At 41.8% G+C, this 17,672-nt stretch overlaps 1 protein-coding gene across 3 annotated transcripts in view; it reads right to left on the minus strand.

The window, feature by feature from the left end:
* e2f2 (E2F transcription factor 2) overlaps positions 1-17,672 on the minus strand; it is a 66,467-nt gene that overhangs the window by 22,473 nt on the left and 26,322 nt on the right. The window contains exons 3-8 of one of the 3 annotated variants that reach the window (XR_008632897.1): positions 11,926-12,022; positions 10,918-11,137; positions 7,005-7,166; positions 5,387-5,501; positions 4,778-4,976; positions 1,160-1,480 (exon numbers count right to left, since the gene is read on the minus strand). Coding sequence is in view for 2 of the 3 variants with exons in the window: in XM_055158867.1 (XP_055014842.1) it covers positions 1,251-1,480; positions 4,778-4,976; positions 5,387-5,501; positions 7,005-7,166; positions 10,918-11,137; positions 11,926-12,022 (1,023 nt within the window). In the remaining variant the exon portion in view is untranslated. Of the gene's footprint in view, positions 1-760; positions 1,481-4,777; positions 4,977-5,386; positions 5,502-7,004; positions 7,167-10,917; positions 11,138-11,925; positions 12,023-17,672 lie in introns of those variants that run through there. The other 2 variants (XM_055158878.1, XM_055158867.1) reach the window with 2 other exon arrangements.

Consider the following 17,672-nt stretch of genomic DNA (forward strand, 5'->3'; position numbering starts at 1 on the left):
AGGACTGATCCAGGTCCCGGACCAGACCAGGACCAGACCGGGACCAGACCGGACCAGACCGGGACCAGACCGGGACTGAGACCAAGACCAGGACCGAGACCAGGACCAGACTGGGACTGAGATCGAGACCGAGACCAGGACCAAGACCGGGATCAGACCGGGATCAGACCGGGATCAGACCGGGACTGAGACCGAGACCAGACTGGGACCAGGCAGGGACCAAAGCGGGACTGAGACCCAGACCAGGCCAGGACCAGACCGGGACCGACATCGAGACCGAGACCGGGACCAGACCGGGACTGAGACCGAGACCAGACCGGGATCAGACCGGGACTGAGTCCGAGACCAGACCAGGACCAAGACTGGGATCAGAGCTTGACTGAGACTGAGACCAGACCGGGATCAGACTGGGACCAGACCGGGACCAGACCAGGATCAGACCGGGACTGAGACCGAGACCAGACCAGGATCAGACCGGGACCAGACCGAAACCAGACCAAGACCAGACTGAGACCAGACTGGGACCAGACCAGGACCAGTCTGGAGGCTCAGAGCCCAGGGCAGGGCCGGAGCTCGGACCCTGCGGAGGCTCGAAGTCAAAGCACAGAGTCTGCTATGGTTCTGGTCTCAGTCCCGGTCTGGTCCTGGTCTCAGTCCCACTCTGGTCCTGGTCTGGTCCCGGTCTGGTCCTGGTCTGATCCCGGACCTGGATCAGTCCTGGTTCAGTCCGTACGCGGCGCAAAAGTCCGACGTCGCAGTCATGAGAGTCACGTAAACGGGAAACGGTCGTTATCCGTTTTTTCCATTTTTCATTTAAACACAAAATCAAAAACTGAAAAAACAAATCATTATCTGTTTTTTAAATTTTAGTTTTGGAGACAAATAATGAAGAAAACAGTTGTCTTTTCATTTTCTTATTTTTGATTTTATATTGAAAAACGAATGAACAAACGACACACAGATTCTCATTCCTACATTTTTTTCCTAGATTTTTTGAATAACTAAATTTTCGACCTACAAAATTAATTGTACAAAAATACCTAATAAATGTCTCATTTGCATAAAAAAACATGAAATGAAGGAATAATTCCAATGCATTTTTCCTGCTTCTTAAGGAAAGTTCGATGTTAAAATATGTAAATTTAAAAGTCATTTTCACCTTCTTGCAAAAATACAGATCTCCACGAGTTTGATGCTTGAAACGACTCCACACTCAGAGTTCAGCTGCAGAGGAGGTTTGGTTTTGGGGTTCAGCTCTTGAGCAGGTCGCCCAGGTCGTAGGAGTCGAAGAAGTCGGACACGCCCTCGTGCTCCTCCAGGCTCCACAGGTAGTCGTCGTGGTCCAGAGGCGGAGAGAAGCTGACGAAGGGGGCGAGGGCGGCGCCGGGCAGCTGGTCCTCCGTCATCTGCAGCAGACTGGGGGGTAAACCCAGAAGACCCTCCACGTCCAGCAGAGACGGGGGCGCGGCGGACGAGCTCGCTGTGGGGGACGACAACGCTCAGTTTAGTTTAGTTTATTTATCAGGGACAACGCACAAAAAACACTGAGCTACACAAAGACGTGAACCTGGACAGACTGAACTCATAAATGTCGTACATGTAAATAAAATAAAATACAACGCAAACTGTCCAAGTTTATCAATCCAATCAGTCATCGAGTCAAACCAACGAGCAAAACCAGTCCCAAGATCATCAGTCACACCCACAAACACACAAGACAGTCTTTGTTTGACCAGGCGTGAAATGGGAAGGTTATAATTAGGGCGGAGCTACAAGACGACAAGAAATAATCATGATTTATTTCCCTGTATTGATTATTTATGCAAGTTTATTTTTAAACTGTGATCAGATCTCTTCAAAAACCTCTCAACATACAGAAACCATCATCAGGACTCACTTTTTCAAAAGGAAAAAATAAACAATAGACTCTTCTAAAACACAAACCAGAGCACTGCCCTACAAAAGCAGAACGCCGTAACACAAGGGTGTCAAACATACGGCCCGGGGGCCAGATCCGGCCCTCCAAGACCTTTAATCTGGCCCTCGGCTGATTTTCTACTAAAATATTTGAATTATATTTTCTATTAAAATCTTGTTAATTTTCTGTGGTGTTTATCACAGCAGCGTCTCCAGCGTCTCTGTACGTGGCCCCTCCCACCAGAGCAGCACAAATGAAGACTTGTCTCTTTCCAAACGCTCTTAAAGGACGATCGTTTTGACTGTTGACCGTGACACCCTCATCAGAAAAATGTCCAACATGAGAAAAGTGGAGCCGAGTGCAGGATTTTACAACAAAAATGGACTTATTCCTATTTACATACAAGTTATTTTTAAAATGTTGTGTTGAAATTGCATTTTTCTTAAAGTTTCAGGTTGTTCATAATATTATAAGATTTTGTAAAAGAAAGAGTTCATCAGTTAAAAAAGATTTCTGTAATAGATTTGTGTTTCTCTGCACAAATATTTGAACTGATTGTTATTTTTGGGGTTTATATGCAATTTTTTTTTCCAGCCCCTTTGAGTTGGATACGGCTCCCGGACCAAAATGAGCTTGACAACCCTGATCTAACACGATGTTTGGTCAAAGATGAGTTCATGTCGTGTCATTTTGTTTGTATTTGAGAGCTCCTTTATCATGTGCAGAAATATTACGACAAATACTGAGCTCAAAATTGATCTTTGACCTTATTTGTCAGTTCCTGTGCTCTAATAAGTTTTCGTGCAAAGACAAAAGGCAGTAACAGTGTATGTTTTGTTTGTGATTTAGTTCATAAATTTATTTAAAAATCCAACCTCTCGCCTCCTTCTTTTTGTTGCAGCCTTGGCACAGAGTCTCAACACATTAAATAAATAAACCTTTGTGTTCAATTATACTTCAATTATCTCTAATGTGAAAGTATTTGCGGTGTAGTATGTACAGCATGAATAAATACAAGTCAAAGTCAAAACAAATAATGATCGTGTCAGTTTCTGCTTTTTGTCTTTGCACGAAAACTTATTTTTGTCTCATGATGCAAAGTCAGAGAACAGGATCTGACAAATAAGAGTCGCTCTATGGGTCCAGTCTGTTTGAGGGAGTTACTGCAGCTCCGTCCTCCGCCCAGAGCCCTGAGACCAGACCAGCTCCTGTTGGTCGAGCCCAAAACTCGGCTCAAGACGAGAGGTGACAGAGGCTTTTTCTGTGGCAGCGCCCAGAAAACTGTGGGACAACCTTCCTCTTGCTGTCAGATCGTCTCAGTCTGTAAAGCAGTTTAAAGGTTGTATAGAGGATTTTCCAAGGAATGAGAAATCCAGCGACTGTTTGTCCTTTTTCAAATGTTGCGCATGCGTGAAACCACCCCCCCTCCCCTACAGCTCCTACGTAGAAACACCTCCTCCCGCCTCCTCTTTACGCCAGAAACAGGTTTGTTTACAGCCGGTGCTGCACATGACTTGTAAACAACTAACTACAGTGTTGGTTAGGCAAGACGGAGAAGAGAGGAGCGGGGGGAGGGGGTGTGCGGACATTTCGTTCGCGGACGAGAAGTGAGGAGCAGGGAGAAGAGTGGAGCAGGGAGAGAGGAGAGGGGAGCGGGGGCGCGGAGATTCCGTGCCCGGAGAAGTGAGGAGCAGGGGGAAGAGCGGATCGGGCAGCGGGGACAGGAGCAGGAAAGGGGTGCAGAGAAGAGTGTGCGGAGATTCAGTGCGAATGAACTAGCTGCAACACGCAGCAGCAAGCGGACTCTTTCTTTGCCTTGAAAATTACGTTTTCAGACATAGGATATCGCTTTCGTGTCCTGAAAAACATTTGTCTAACTCTTGGAAATAAAGTACGTTTTCATAATAAGCAGAAGTTTCCTGTCCAGGAGTAATTTGTGGACCAGTGCGTCAGTCTTTAGACTCTTCGTCTGCTTCAGTCGCACCATCGCTGGAATGAATCTTCAAGAATCACCTTAGTTTGGCTTCGCTGCTTTTCCCCTTGTCTTCTTCTTTCAGCGACCTCAAAAAATTGACTTTCTTTTGCGGCGAACTGCTCCTGGATTCTTGTCGCCATCGCAACAAACTTTGTGCGAACTGCGAGGAAGATATAGGTCAAAAAAAGACGCTAAGAACTGTTGCGTTGGTGGAGTAAACAGCGTCTGTGTCGTACGTAAACCACGTAACGGCGGCGCAGGCAAGTCAGTTACACTAGAAACGTAGGGAGTTTGATTGACAGCCTGTCAGCTCACAGATAACGAGGCAGTGTCGTTATCTATTGGCAAATGTTTAGCCCCACCACGTCCAGAGTTGATGAATTTTTATTCTCTTTTTTTGGTCATCATAATTACAAGGCTACTGCACCTCTATAATGCTATCATTGACAACTTGAAAAAAAAATTAAATAAATCCTCCATACAACCTTTAAGACGAGACTGAAAACTCACCTCTTCTCCCTGGTGTTTAGTACGAGCTCGTCAGGTTATTTGGGGGTTTTTATAGTATTTTCCACATGTTTTCTGTATATATGCATTTGTAACTGCTTCTTCTGTTTTGTTGACTTGTATGTGAAGCACTTTGGCGAGCTGAAGTTGTTTTAAATGTGCTATAGAAATAAACTTGAGTTGAACTGAAATGAAAAATGGTCAGTATTTTTCACATACAAATATTTCTTCATTATAGCGACGAGTTGTCAAATTTTGGGAGCTCTGAATATTCTACTTTAGTCTGGACAAAACAGAAACTTTGAAGTCATTTTTTCCTCAGTTTCACACACAAGAGAGTTAAAGTCTTTGGTCTTTGTAGGACAGATCGGTCTCACCGTGGCCGGGCTCCGGGCGGCTGCAGTAGTCGTGTGTGGAGGTGGCCGGGATGGTGGGGGGTCCCAGGGGAGCGGGGAACTCTTTCTTCGGGGTGAGGCCTCCCTTCACGGGGCTGGCCTCCTCCAGTCCCTCCTCGGGGCACAGGTAAACCTCGATGGGCCCGTTGGTGCTCTTCAGGTAGATCTGTAAACTGCTCTGCTGAGGAGAAACACACACGGACACTCAACGACTTTGTGCTGCGAGAAACAGTTTCTATCTCACCTACATCCTGTTATCATAGTTACGTCTTTATGTTTTATAGCGTTAAGCCACAGAATGTAACTTTTTAGGACTAAAATAAGAACGTGTTTTGCTTTTTTTTCATTCTGCATAGTTTTTTTACTATTTAATTGATCGTTAATTCTTCCGACGATCGATTAAGAAAATTTCATCGAATGCCCGTCCCTAATAGATATGAAAAAGAGCTCTGTAGTTACGAGTGGGATTGGACCATGTAAGTACAACCCCTTATCATGTTTATGATAAAAAGATTAAGATTCCAGCTTGTACACCTCATTGGTCCGTGTCTGTGTTTGTGTTTGTGTTTTTGCGCCCGTCGTTGGTCTTACCCCCGGAGCGTCGGGCACCTCCAGTTTGGTCTCTGCAGGAGCTTTGACCGCGATCACCGTCTGCTCCCTGAGGCTGGAGATGGAGCGCAGGTCCTGGTACGTCACATAACCCAACGTGTGAAGGGTTAAGGCCAAAACAAACAAACAAACAAACAGACACAGAGGATATACACGGACTTCCTCACAAACAGACCTGGACTTGTGTTTTGTTTCATTCACACGTGAAACGCACAAACCCTGCACATTCAGAGTTCTCCTCTTGTTTCATCATATTAACTGTAAATATGAGACTTTTAAATTCATCAACTCAAAATAACTGAGGCAATCGAATGGTTCAACATTTGTGGATCATTAGTTTGGTTAAATCTTTTAGAAACAGTAAATCTTAGAGTCATATAAACCCCAGCGCTTCATCTAAAAAAAGCAGAAGGTGAACGTGTATTGGTGAATAATCTGTGTGTCGTTCGTTCATTCGTTTTTCAAAATAAAACCAAAAATAAGAACATTTAAAAACAACTATTTTCTTCATTATTTGTCTCTAAAACCAAAATTAAAAAACATAATGATTCATTTTTTTCAGTTTTCGATTTTTTGTTTAAATGAAAAATGGAAAAAAATGGATAAAGGACTGAACCAGGACTGAACCAGGTCTAAACCGGGTCTAAACCAGGTCTAAACCAGGTCAGGACTAAGCCAGGACTGAGTGTTGGGTCGGGTCTGGAGTGGACTGTTGGGTGATCAGGACTGGGACCAGGACCAGGAGTGAGATCGGGACTGAGACAGGGACTAAGACAGGGACTAAGACCGAGACCAAGACCAGGATCAGACCAAGACTGAGACCGGGACCAGACCAAGACTGAGACCGGGACCAGACCAAGATTTAGACCAAGACTGAGACCGGGACCAGACCAGTATTTAGACCAAGACCAGACTGGGACCAGACCAAGATTGAGACCGGGACCAGACCAAGACTGAGACAGGGACCAGATCGGGACTAGACCAAGATTGAGACCGGGACCAGACCGGGACCAGACCAAGACTGAGACACCAGACCAAGACTGAGACCGGGACCAGACCAAGATTTAGACCAAGACTGAGACCGGGACCAGACCAATATTTAGACCAAGACCAGACTGGGACCAGACCAAGATTGAGACCGGGACCAGACCAAGACTGAGACAGGGACCAGATCGGGACTAGACCAAGATTGAGACCGGGACCAGACCGGGACCAGACCAAGACTGAGACACCAGACCAAGACTGAGACCGGGACCAGACCAAGATTTAGTCCGGGACCAGACCAAAACTGAGACCGGGACCAGACCAAGATTGAGGCCGAGATGGACACAGGGACTACGAGCAGGACTGAGACCAGGACCGAGACCAGTTTAGTCCTGGTTCAGTCCTGGTTTAGTCCGTTATCCGTTTTGTCCATTTTTCATTTAAACGCAAAATCAAAACCTGAAAAAACAAACCATTATCTGTTTTTTGGTTTTGGAGACAAATAATGAAGAAAAGAGTTGATTTTTTCATTTTCTTATTTTTAGTTTTATTTTGAAAAACGAATAATCGACTGACACGTATGGGTGACTGTTTGTAGAAGCGGAGTAAAGGATATCTCTGGCTGCTGTGGTCGTCGGTCAGCTGTTTGAGTTGTGTCGTGCTGGACTGGATCAGGTCGTCCAGGTTTCTCTCCGCTCTCTCCAGCTCACACAGCTCCTTCCTCAGAGCGCCGGCCTTCTGCCCTCCGCCGGCGCCGCCCTCGAACACGTCACCGACACTGAAAAACACGAAGCACAACATCACAACACGGACGTCACTCTGTTTATAGTGCACAGAACCTTTCCTGAACGTGTTTAGAACGATCTGGAGCTGCACCAGAACAAGAATAAGAGCACAGAGACGAGAGTTAAACCCATGGACCTGGTTTAGACCTGGTTTAGACCTGGTTTAGACCTGGTTTAGACCTGGTTTAGACCTGGTTTAGACCTGGTTTAGGCGTGATTTGGACCTGGTTTAGACCTGGTTTAGATCTGGTTTAGTCCTGGTTTAGACCTGGTTTAGACCTGGTTTAGACCTGGTTTAGGCGTGATTTGGACCTGATTTAGACCTGGTTTGGCCCTAGTTTAGACCTGGTTTAGACCTGGTTTAGACCTGGTTTAGTCCTGGTTTAGACCTGGTTTACACCTTTTTTAGACCTGGTTTAGTCCTGGTTTACACCTTTTTTAGACCTGGTTTAGACCTGGTTTAGTCCTGGTTCACACCTTTTTTAGACCTGGTTTAGTCCTGGTTTAGACCTAGTTTAGACCTGGTTTAGACCTGGTTTAGACCTGGTTTTAGTCCTGGTTTTAGACCTGGTTTAGTCCTAGTTTAGACGTGGTTTAGACCTGGTTTAGACCTGGTTTAGACTTGGTTTAGACCTAGTTTAGACCTGGTTTAGACCTGGTTTAGACCTGGTTTAGGCCTGGTTTGGACCTGGTTTAGACCTAGTTTAGATATGGTTTAGTCCTGGTTTAGACGTGGTTTAGACCTGGTTTGGACCTGGTTTAGACGTGGTTTAGACCTGGTTTAGTCCTGGTTTGGACCTGGACCTCTGAGGGATCACACAGATATAAGGCCACATGAGAAACAGAAAAGAAAGTACAACCATTTAATATTGAAAAACACATAATATTGTCAAAATAGTGTTTATTATCATCATGGTAGAGAAACCTGAGAAAGGTAGAAAAGGTGGGGGGAACATATTTTTGTTCTAATGTAGTAAGTCTAGGAGTTTGTCTCTAGAAATGATCAGGATCAACTTTTGTGCTTTTACTTTTTGACTTTTTTGTGACAAAGTAAACTGGAATTAATAAGAAAAAAGGGAACGCATCAGTTTACCAGACCAGTAACAAAAAAATGACTGCGTGTCTTTCCCCAAGACGCCACAAGGGGGAGCTGCTGTTGCACTCCTCAGCTGGGAGCACGTTGCGGTGTTTAGTGTTTAACTTGATTTTAATAGTAAAGGCTGATAACAAATTCCAATACTGGTGCAATAAAGGTATCACTGCATATTGGAAAATAATAACCAACGGGGAAATAAAAAGCTTCCAACAATTAACAGATAAATTCAGATTGGAGAAAGATGAGTTTTTTATTTATCTCCAGCTGAGGCCTCATTTTAATGCAAATGTCAAACCCCAAAACCAAAAGATTATGGAACGAATAACATTTTCTTTAAGACACTCCTCAGATAAAGGAGAATTGTACTGGAAAAAGTGGAAATCTTACAATCGAAACAAATGTTTATACATCTTTGCAGATGTCACTAGCTTGACGGCCTCCTATTTTATTTTTTATTTCTTTTTTCCTTTTTTTAGTCAGTCTGTTGATTTATTCTGTTTCACAATACTAATAATTTGTGTATGTAAATACATGTGATATGTGATATACATAACTAAAATGTCCTAATAAAAATAAAGTTAAAAAAAAAAAGACAAAAATACTAAAAGCTGAGTCAGTAATAAATAAACATCGAGTGTCAAATTTAACACAAAACAGCTGTACTTATAAAAATACTCCCATGTGGTCCAGATGTTTATTTTTATTTATTTATTCAATATTTTACCAGTTAAGTCAACTGAGAACACCTTATTTGCAAAAATGACCAAGATCTAGAACTAGATCCAAGATCATTCTACTCAGGTACTTTTTTACTTTAGGCGAGGAGAAAATTCAGTTTGTCGACTGGACAAAAGTTAGTTTGGTTGAAGACGATTTGCAGGTCGTCCAAGCTGCTTCTTCAGTTCTTCAGTTCAGTTCTACTTTTTTTTACTTAAGTATTGATACAGGTTCATCTGATTTTTATTCTACTTTTTGATACTGATTCAAATCCAAAACTAAAACTAAACTAGATTCAAGATAAAACAATAAGAAACTATGAAAATGCATGACATATTACCATGAATTTGAAGTTTCCAAATACAGAAAGTCTTAAGGTAATAACTAAAACTAAACTGCTTCTGTTTTGTATAAAATATGACAAGACTCAGGGAACAGGACTCATGGACCTCGGACTTGGACTTGACTCGTTTGAGCTCCTTTCACTTCCTCTCTCTGTAAATCTGAATATTTTAAGAATAATCTTGAGCTGTAGCAGAACCACAGACTGTATTTGGACACAGTTAAACTCAGCTTCCAAACAGGAAGTTCACATGGAGAAGCTTCCGGCTCCTTCTGAATCTGGCTCCTAGTGACTTATGTTGGAATATTGTGGCTCCTCTGTCTGTACCTGCTGCTGTGAGCCTCCACAATTTGGTCTTAAAATGTTCGTATGAACCTGTGCTACATGATCCTGGTGTTTTTATTTTGCTATTTTGTCCATTAAAAAATCCGGTAACATTTTATAATAACTACACCTTATTTAGCCTTAATAAAGCATGAACAAAGACTTAATTAATAATGATTCACGCTTAGTAACTACTTAATTACTACCTGAATTAGCACTTAACTTGCACTTAATTCGCCTGTGCTGTAAATAGTTACTCATAAGTATTTCTTACTTAATTACTCATGAACTAACCATTTGCATGTGCATTTGTAAATGTATATTTAAGTACACATTTGAGCATTTATTAATCATTAATAAGCCATGAGAGAATGATTTACTAGTCATGCATTATTGTTTCTCTGGAATTTGACCAAACCTTAACAAATGCTTAATAAAGCATAATTCGTCTTCACTTTAGAAAAACTCTCAGAAAGATTTAACTAACAGATAACAGCTGCCTGAATCATCATTGTATTGTGTTATTAGTAAATCATTCTCTCATGGCTTACTAATGATTAATAAATGCTCAAATTTGGACTTAAATATACATTTACAAATGCACACACAAATGGTTTGTTCATGAGTAAGAAATACTTATGAGTAACTATTTACAGCACAGGTGAATTAAGTGCTAATTCAGGATAGTAATTAAGTAGTTACTAAGTGTGAATCATTATTAATTAAGTCTTTGTTCATGCTTTATTAAGGCTAAATAAGGTGTAGTTATTATAAAGTGTTACCAAAAATCCTGTTCCTCATAAGGAGTTTGGCTCCTGTGACGGTGAACATCACGAGCTTCATCTGACTGAAGCTGAACACTGTGGTGACGTCACACTGGTGTATCCACGTCTTTATACAGACTATAATCAGAACACGTGGAACAAACCCCCATGAACAAGTAAAGGGTCTAGTGGACGACTGAGGGATTTCACAGATATAAGACCACATGGGAACAGAAAAGAAAGATCTACTATTTAAGGTTGAAAATCACTTTATATTGTCTAAATAAAGAGTGTTACTGGAATAAGTATTAACTATGGAGTCTGTTCCTTAGTATCAAAATCTAGTTTGAAATTTTACTGGTGGATTTTTATATGAAAAGACAGGATATTTTGCTCTTTGCAGAAGATATTCTATTTACTGAATAATTCACATAGATATATAATTAATTAGAGACTGGAGCGTGACTTGTCCTCCCTGACCCTGATCTCTGAGCACTCACAGCCACTGGATGTTGTTCTTGGACTTCTTGCGGATGAGCTGCACTCCCTCCAAGACGTTGGTGATGTCGTAGATGCGTCTCTTCTGGACCTCCAGGACTTCCGTGGCCCAGTTCAGGTCCAGGACTCCGTCGGGACTCTCGGCGATCAGGTTCACAAACTTTTTGGTGAGGAGGCCCAGGGACGTGTCGTACCTCGTCCTCTCGCCTGGAGACTTCGGGGCTGGAGAGAGAAACACACACGTGCACACGATGAGTCACCGCCACAGCTGTGGGAAACCGCACACTGGAGGCACAGAGCCGAGTTCAAACACTAAAATATATTGTTATAATTTCTGTCAATCTGGGTGTCACGATAATTACTACATCGACTTACTGCTCACTGTTAAATATTACCTCCAAAAGTGATTTTTCCATTTATTTTGAGTAGTTTTTCTTTGTACAACTGGAAATATTTGGGTTATTTTGTTGTTACGATGAGATTCGAGCTCTAGAAGTTGAATTATGAACTTCTATGACTCATTATAGACGCAAACAAACTATTTATTTATTGCAGTTTGTATTTTTTAAACAATACTGCATAGTTGGAATAATTTTTGGGGGGAATAAGTATTCACCGTTCATCGTTTACTTCGATGTATTGCACATTGAAATTTGTTTTTTGTGACAGGCCTACATCTAAAACTAAAACTAAATAAAAGACTTCAACACTATGACTACAAGTAGATATTGTGACTAAAGGATCAGGAAATATCACTTCTACTTTAGACTCGAACAATAGACCCTTAAAATAAATGATTTCCCATTAACAGAATAGTTCATGGGAAAACAGAGTCCAAAATGTTCCCTCATAGTCTAAAAAGAAAACAAAAAGTAAAAATACACTGTTCAAAAAGACTGCTAAAATATGAACTAGAGGCAATAAGTGACATTTAAACTCCACAAATTGAATAAAAAATCTATAAATGAGAAGTATTTGTAACACCAAAGTCAATAAAAAGTCTCTCTCACTTCTGGGGCTGGAGATCCGGGTGACGATGCCTTTGCCCTTTGGAGTGCGGAACTCAGGCAGGTACGAAGGATCCTCCAGGTCCAGCTTCCTCTTGGCCTGGAATCACATCAAACAAGACTTTAGCGTCAGGACCTCACACGGCCTTTCTTAAACGAGTCTTTTTATATCAGATTACTACATTTTTAAAAGAAAACAGACTTTGCTTGTGTCTGCTCGAAAGTTTTAATCTGACACCCAACCCCTCCAAATGCATCAACGTTCAGGGTTCCCACTCAACATTTCTAAACTTTTCCATCAGTTTTTCACGACCTGCAGTGAATTTTCCATGATTTTACGGCACCTACATGTGTAGAATTTATCAGACTTTTAGGACTAAATATGAGACTTAATTGATTGATTACTTATTTATTTATTTTGGTCACAGGTATATTTTGACATTAATTCACAGACAGTCATATTTAACACACACAGATCGTCACGTGAGCGGCGGCGGCGGCGGCGAGACGAGCTCCGAGGCAGTGCTTCGGAGCGATTTGTTTCAGAAAGAACGAGACGTGCTCCGGAGCTCCGACTCATTTGCCCGTCATTAGTTTTTCTGACCAAGCCGAGCTCAACATCTGGAGCTGGGTGCAGGGAGCTCCACGCAGGTTGCCCGGGCGGTTTTGAAGGACGGGTTAAAGACAATAAAATATTCCTTAAAAGCGTCAGAGGGATATGAGCTGCCCCCTCCTGGAGAGCGTCCTGGGAGCAGTGACCCGGAGGCCTGTGGTCAGTTCATACATGACAATGACGTTGGCCGCACGACCCTCCGTAAATCTGCGGCTCAGAACAGTGAGCGGAGGGGGAGGGGGTCATAAATCTGCCCCTGATCCCAGAGAAAACAACAAAGCGTTTGGTGCCCTGTGAACCTGGATGTTCTACTGACACCAGGCACACAGCTCCCTCTTCCTCTTCTTCCTCTTCTCTTCTTCTTCTTCCTCTTCCTCCTCGACTCTCACAATACAAACAGTTGGCACCACTTCAGAGTTCTTTTAACCCCGTCCTTTTCATACTAAGGAAAAGAACTGGTCTTCTGGTTCTGCGTTCTCGAGGTTCTTTGTTCTCAAGGTTCTGCGGCTTCTGATTCTGTGGCCTGGTGTTGTTTACTCTGGTTATGTCCTCTGGTTCTGCGTTCTCCGGTTCTACGTTCTCTGGCTCTGTGTCCTCTGGTTCCACGGCCTTTGGTACTGTTTACTCTGGTTCTGCGTTCTCAAGGTTCTACGGCCATTGGTTCTGTTTCCTCTGGTTCCACGGCCTTTGGTACTGTTTACTCTAGTTCTGCGTTCTCTGGTTCTGCAGCCTCTGGTACCATTTCCTCAGGTTCTGTGCCCTCTGCAGCCTCTGGTTCTGTGGACACTGGTTTTGTTTCCTCTGGTACTGTTTCCTCTGGTACTGTGCCCTCTGGTTCTACGGTTCTGTGGACTCAGGTTCTGCTGCCTCTAATTCTGCACGTCTGCGGCCTCAGGTTCTGTGGCCACTGGTACTGTTTCCTCTGGTTCTGTTTCCACTGGTTCTGTTTCCTCTGGTATCACGTCCTTTGGTTCTGGTTCTGTTTCCTCTGGTTCTGTTTCCACTGGTTCTGCGTCCTCCAGTTCCGTGTTCTCCGGTTCCGCGGCCTCAGCACAGCGCTCTGCTCACACCAGGCGTCGCTCTCTGGGCAGGACACGGCTGAAGAAGGCCGCCTTTGTCCCGCCGCGTTCATGGACCTCTCCACCTGTCGGACACATGACATCTGGACGGACACAGCACGTGTGTGTGTGTGTGTGTGTGTGACTCAGATGTGCTTTACATGACACGGAACCATCTGGAACATTTCTAACCACTGGGACTTAAAGATCCCTTCAGTAAAAACACAAGATGAAAGGTTGAAAATCGCAAAACACAAACATTAAACATTATATTACATAAATTCATCGCAACTAATCAATTATTCAGATCATTCTCAACTAATTTAGTGATCTAATAATGAACGTCTTACACTTAGACAACCTTTATTGATCCACAAAAGAAATTACTTAGACCATAATACGAATATTGTGATGTTCAAAACTCAAAACATGCAAATGAGAGCTGAGGTTTAAAGCTCCTCTACTTGATTTTTTACATGTATTTGTACAAAAACTGATATGCCCCAGTACAGATTTATTGTATAAGCAGCTCTTGACGCCAAATTAAAGCTCCTGTGCTCTGTCTACATCTAATTATAAAGTGTTTTATTGACTGATAGTTGTTGTTTGCTTTAACGTCATGACAAAACTCGGTTCTGGACACCCTGGAGAGTTGTGAAAGGCATTTATAAACTCATCGTGGTGAACAATTAGGATGCTCAGAATACATAAATTAGTGAGGAAGAACTTTGGAAATTTAAAAGGAACAAGTTCTGTTTTTCATGTTTTTAAAAGAGTAAAAATAAAAAATAAATAAAATCTACACTGTACTTGATTTTGTTTTGCTTTTAGTGATAAAACAGTCGAGTCTGTAAATATCTGAAAAACTTCTAGTAACTTCTAGTAACTACAAGTAGTAGAGCTGGTATCATTAAGAAGTTGCCGATACGATACATACCTCGATAAAGTGCACTTTCGATTTACTACAATATATTTCAAATTGATTCGATAGGGTTCAATAAAAAATAAAGTCTAAATCATGTCTGTGATCCTAAAAGTCTTTGTTAAACCACTTCTTGTGCAAAGTTCATATGAAACACAAACATTTTAATCCTCAAAAGAGTGAAAATGTCAAATGTGTCACATAAACGAGTTTCCTTCCACTAAACAAACAACAAAACTGTGGCTCTGTAACAAAATAATTTAGTAAAATAAACCAAAAAATACTCTTGGTGACATATCGATACAGCAGCCCACGATATCGATACTGAATCATCACATTAAACGATACGATATATTGATATTTGGATATTTTTGCAGACCTCTAACAAGTAGTACAAGTGCGAAAATGAATCAGTGGTGCCCAGAAAGAGCTGACGTCATCGTAAAAATCAGCACAACGAAGAGACATGGAGCCGCAAATAAAACTGGACAACGTAAAACAAAGTAGCACAGAGGAAGTGGCGTCTTGAAAATAAGAGATTATTACGATTTTAATACAACTTTGGGTGAGTAAATGGTGAGGAGAAACGATAATAACATGTTCTGAAAAGTTGATTCATCTGCGTTCAAGTTCTTGTGATATAAAGAGTCAGAGATGTGCAGGTTTATCTAATTCCACTAAAGCTCTCCTAAAAAAAGAGAAAGTCAGATGTTTAACTAAATGTTTACTGAATGTTTAACTAAATATTTCGATCAGGTGAAGTTGTGAGAATCAGGAGCAGATCTGAGGTTTCGACGGTGCTCGTAGATCGATTCAAGGCCCAACGGTCTGTGCCTGCAGCTGTTGGTTCTGGGTGGGGGCTCCGGTTTTGCATAAGGTCTTCACTCTCGCTGACGTGTGTGTGTGAGTGTCTATGTGTGTGTGTGTGTGTGTGTGTGTGTGAGTGTGTGTGAGTGTGAGAGCCCCAGGGCACAGTTTGGGATGGTGTCGTGTCGTGCCTTTACCGCAGAACTTTCTACATGACCGGAAAGAAATCTGAAGCAAATGGAAATGTGAAAAAAGTCTGTTTGTGAAAAAATAACCAAAAAACAAATTACACTCAAAAAACAATATCTAACTAAATTAAAATAAGAACATTTGACTTTATTTGAGTAGATTGACTTGACAAGTAAAACTATCTATAAGTGTGTTTCCTTAAAATAAGAAACAAAATCTAACTTTGCTTGAATTAAGTCTTGTTTGTCTTATTTTAAGTGTATCAAGATGTATTTTCATAAGTCTTAATCCACAGGCAGAGAATTCTTAGCCAGGCTGGTGCCAGCTAGTCATTTCTCTCCAGCGACTAGGTCAGAAATCAGAATACACTAGACCAGGGGTGTCAAACTCATTTTGGTCTGGGGGCCGTATCCAACCTACTTTGATCCTAAAGGGGCCGGATCAGAAAACTCATGGCATATATACCTTAAAAATAACAATAAGTTCAAATATTTTTGCAGGGAAATTCAATTTTTTAAAAATTGATTAATTCTTTCTTTTACAAAATATTATAATATTATGAACAACCTGAAACTTTAAGAAAAATGCAATTTCAACACAATGTTTTAACATTAACTTGTTTATAAATAGGAATAAGTCAATTTTTGTTGTAAAATCCTGCACTCGGCTCCACTTTTCTCATGTTGGACATTTTTCTGATGAGGGTGTCACGGTCAACAGTCAAAACGATCGTCCTTTAAGAGCGTTTGGAAAGAGACAAGTCTTCATTTGTGCTGCTCTGGTGGGAGGGGCCACGTACAGAGACACTGGAGACGCTGCTGTGATAAACACCACAGAAAATTACCACTATTTTAATAGAAAATATAATCAAAATATTTTAGTAGAAAATAAGTCGAGGGCCACATTAAAGATCTTGGAGGGCCGGATCTGGTCCCCGGGCCGTATGTTTGACACCTGTGCACTAGACGATTCGCAAAAACCCTGGAAGTGCGAGTTCGGGCACCAGCCAATCAGTGAAGAGACAGATATTCTGTGTTGGCGACGAGTCCCGAGCAAGTCTCAAAATCCCTTCAAGTCAATGGGCTGAGCTCAATGTCTCATGACTCCAGATTCGCCTTTAGCCCAGCGAGGTTCTTCCGGTGGTTCTGGTCGGACCGAGCATGCACACGGAGCACGGCCTCATGTATCACGTGATCGCTTTGACCAGTCAGAGGGAAAGGAGCAGAGCGGCGCTGGAGCGAACGATTATAAAGAAGGTGGGAGCTGAAGGGTTTTGAGCTGAGAAAAAGTTTATGATCTAAAAATAAGTAAAAATCGCCAACAAGTCCAACATTTCTGAAAGTTGTAGGTCCCCACAACTGGAGGCAACTACAAGCAGCAACACTTCCAGTTATTTTAATAGATCCATGTTCCCGAGATCGAGGATTTAAAGCCGGAACAAAGAGGCGAAAGACGTTATTGTCCTTCTTCCTACGGGATTTGGGAAAAGTTTAATATACCAGTTAACCTTGTTAGTGGCGCATTACATACATCACGACCAAACAGCAGCAATTGGTTAAATAAAAAAATAAAAATGCTACCCACCTACCCTCGCGCGAACAAATCTTAACACTGCGAGGTGAATGAATCAGGCTGGATAATTCTACTTGTCAAGTGAAATTGACTCAAATCCTGATAAAACTTTCTTAATTCAAGTCATCTTAACTTGTTGTTTTTGCTGTGTAAAGTCAATAACAGCCCTATGAGCATGAAGCAAAGATCTAGAAGGTTGTTCATCGTTCTCCATGAGGTTCTGTCGCCTTACAGTTTCACTCCGACAGTGTCCAACACTCTGTTGTGTTTTGTCTGTTGGAAATCTTCATAGTCATTTATCTTGACTACTTGACTATTTCATGTTCAAAGTATATTTTATTCATTTTATGTTTTATACATCGCAAAACTGCTCTAAGGTTCATTTTCACTTTGAAAGGTTTGTGTAAATTATCAACAACAAAGTGTTTTTTTTAGAGAGAAATGCTGAATAAAGCCTACAGCCTTCGATATCAATACTGTATAGTCACAAACAATACGATATATCGATATTTATGCACTCCCCTATTCAGCACATTGTATATTAGTGTTATAACTTTTTTACAACCTCTATACCCTGTATCATATTTTA

Source organism: Boleophthalmus pectinirostris, unplaced genomic scaffold (genome assembly GCF_026225935.1).
Source record: "Boleophthalmus pectinirostris isolate CB_2022bp ecotype Guang Dong unplaced genomic scaffold, ASM2622593v1 HiC_scaffold_10, whole genome shotgun sequence".
Taxonomy (NCBI): Eukaryota; Metazoa; Chordata; class Actinopteri; order Gobiiformes; family Gobiidae; genus Boleophthalmus; species Boleophthalmus pectinirostris.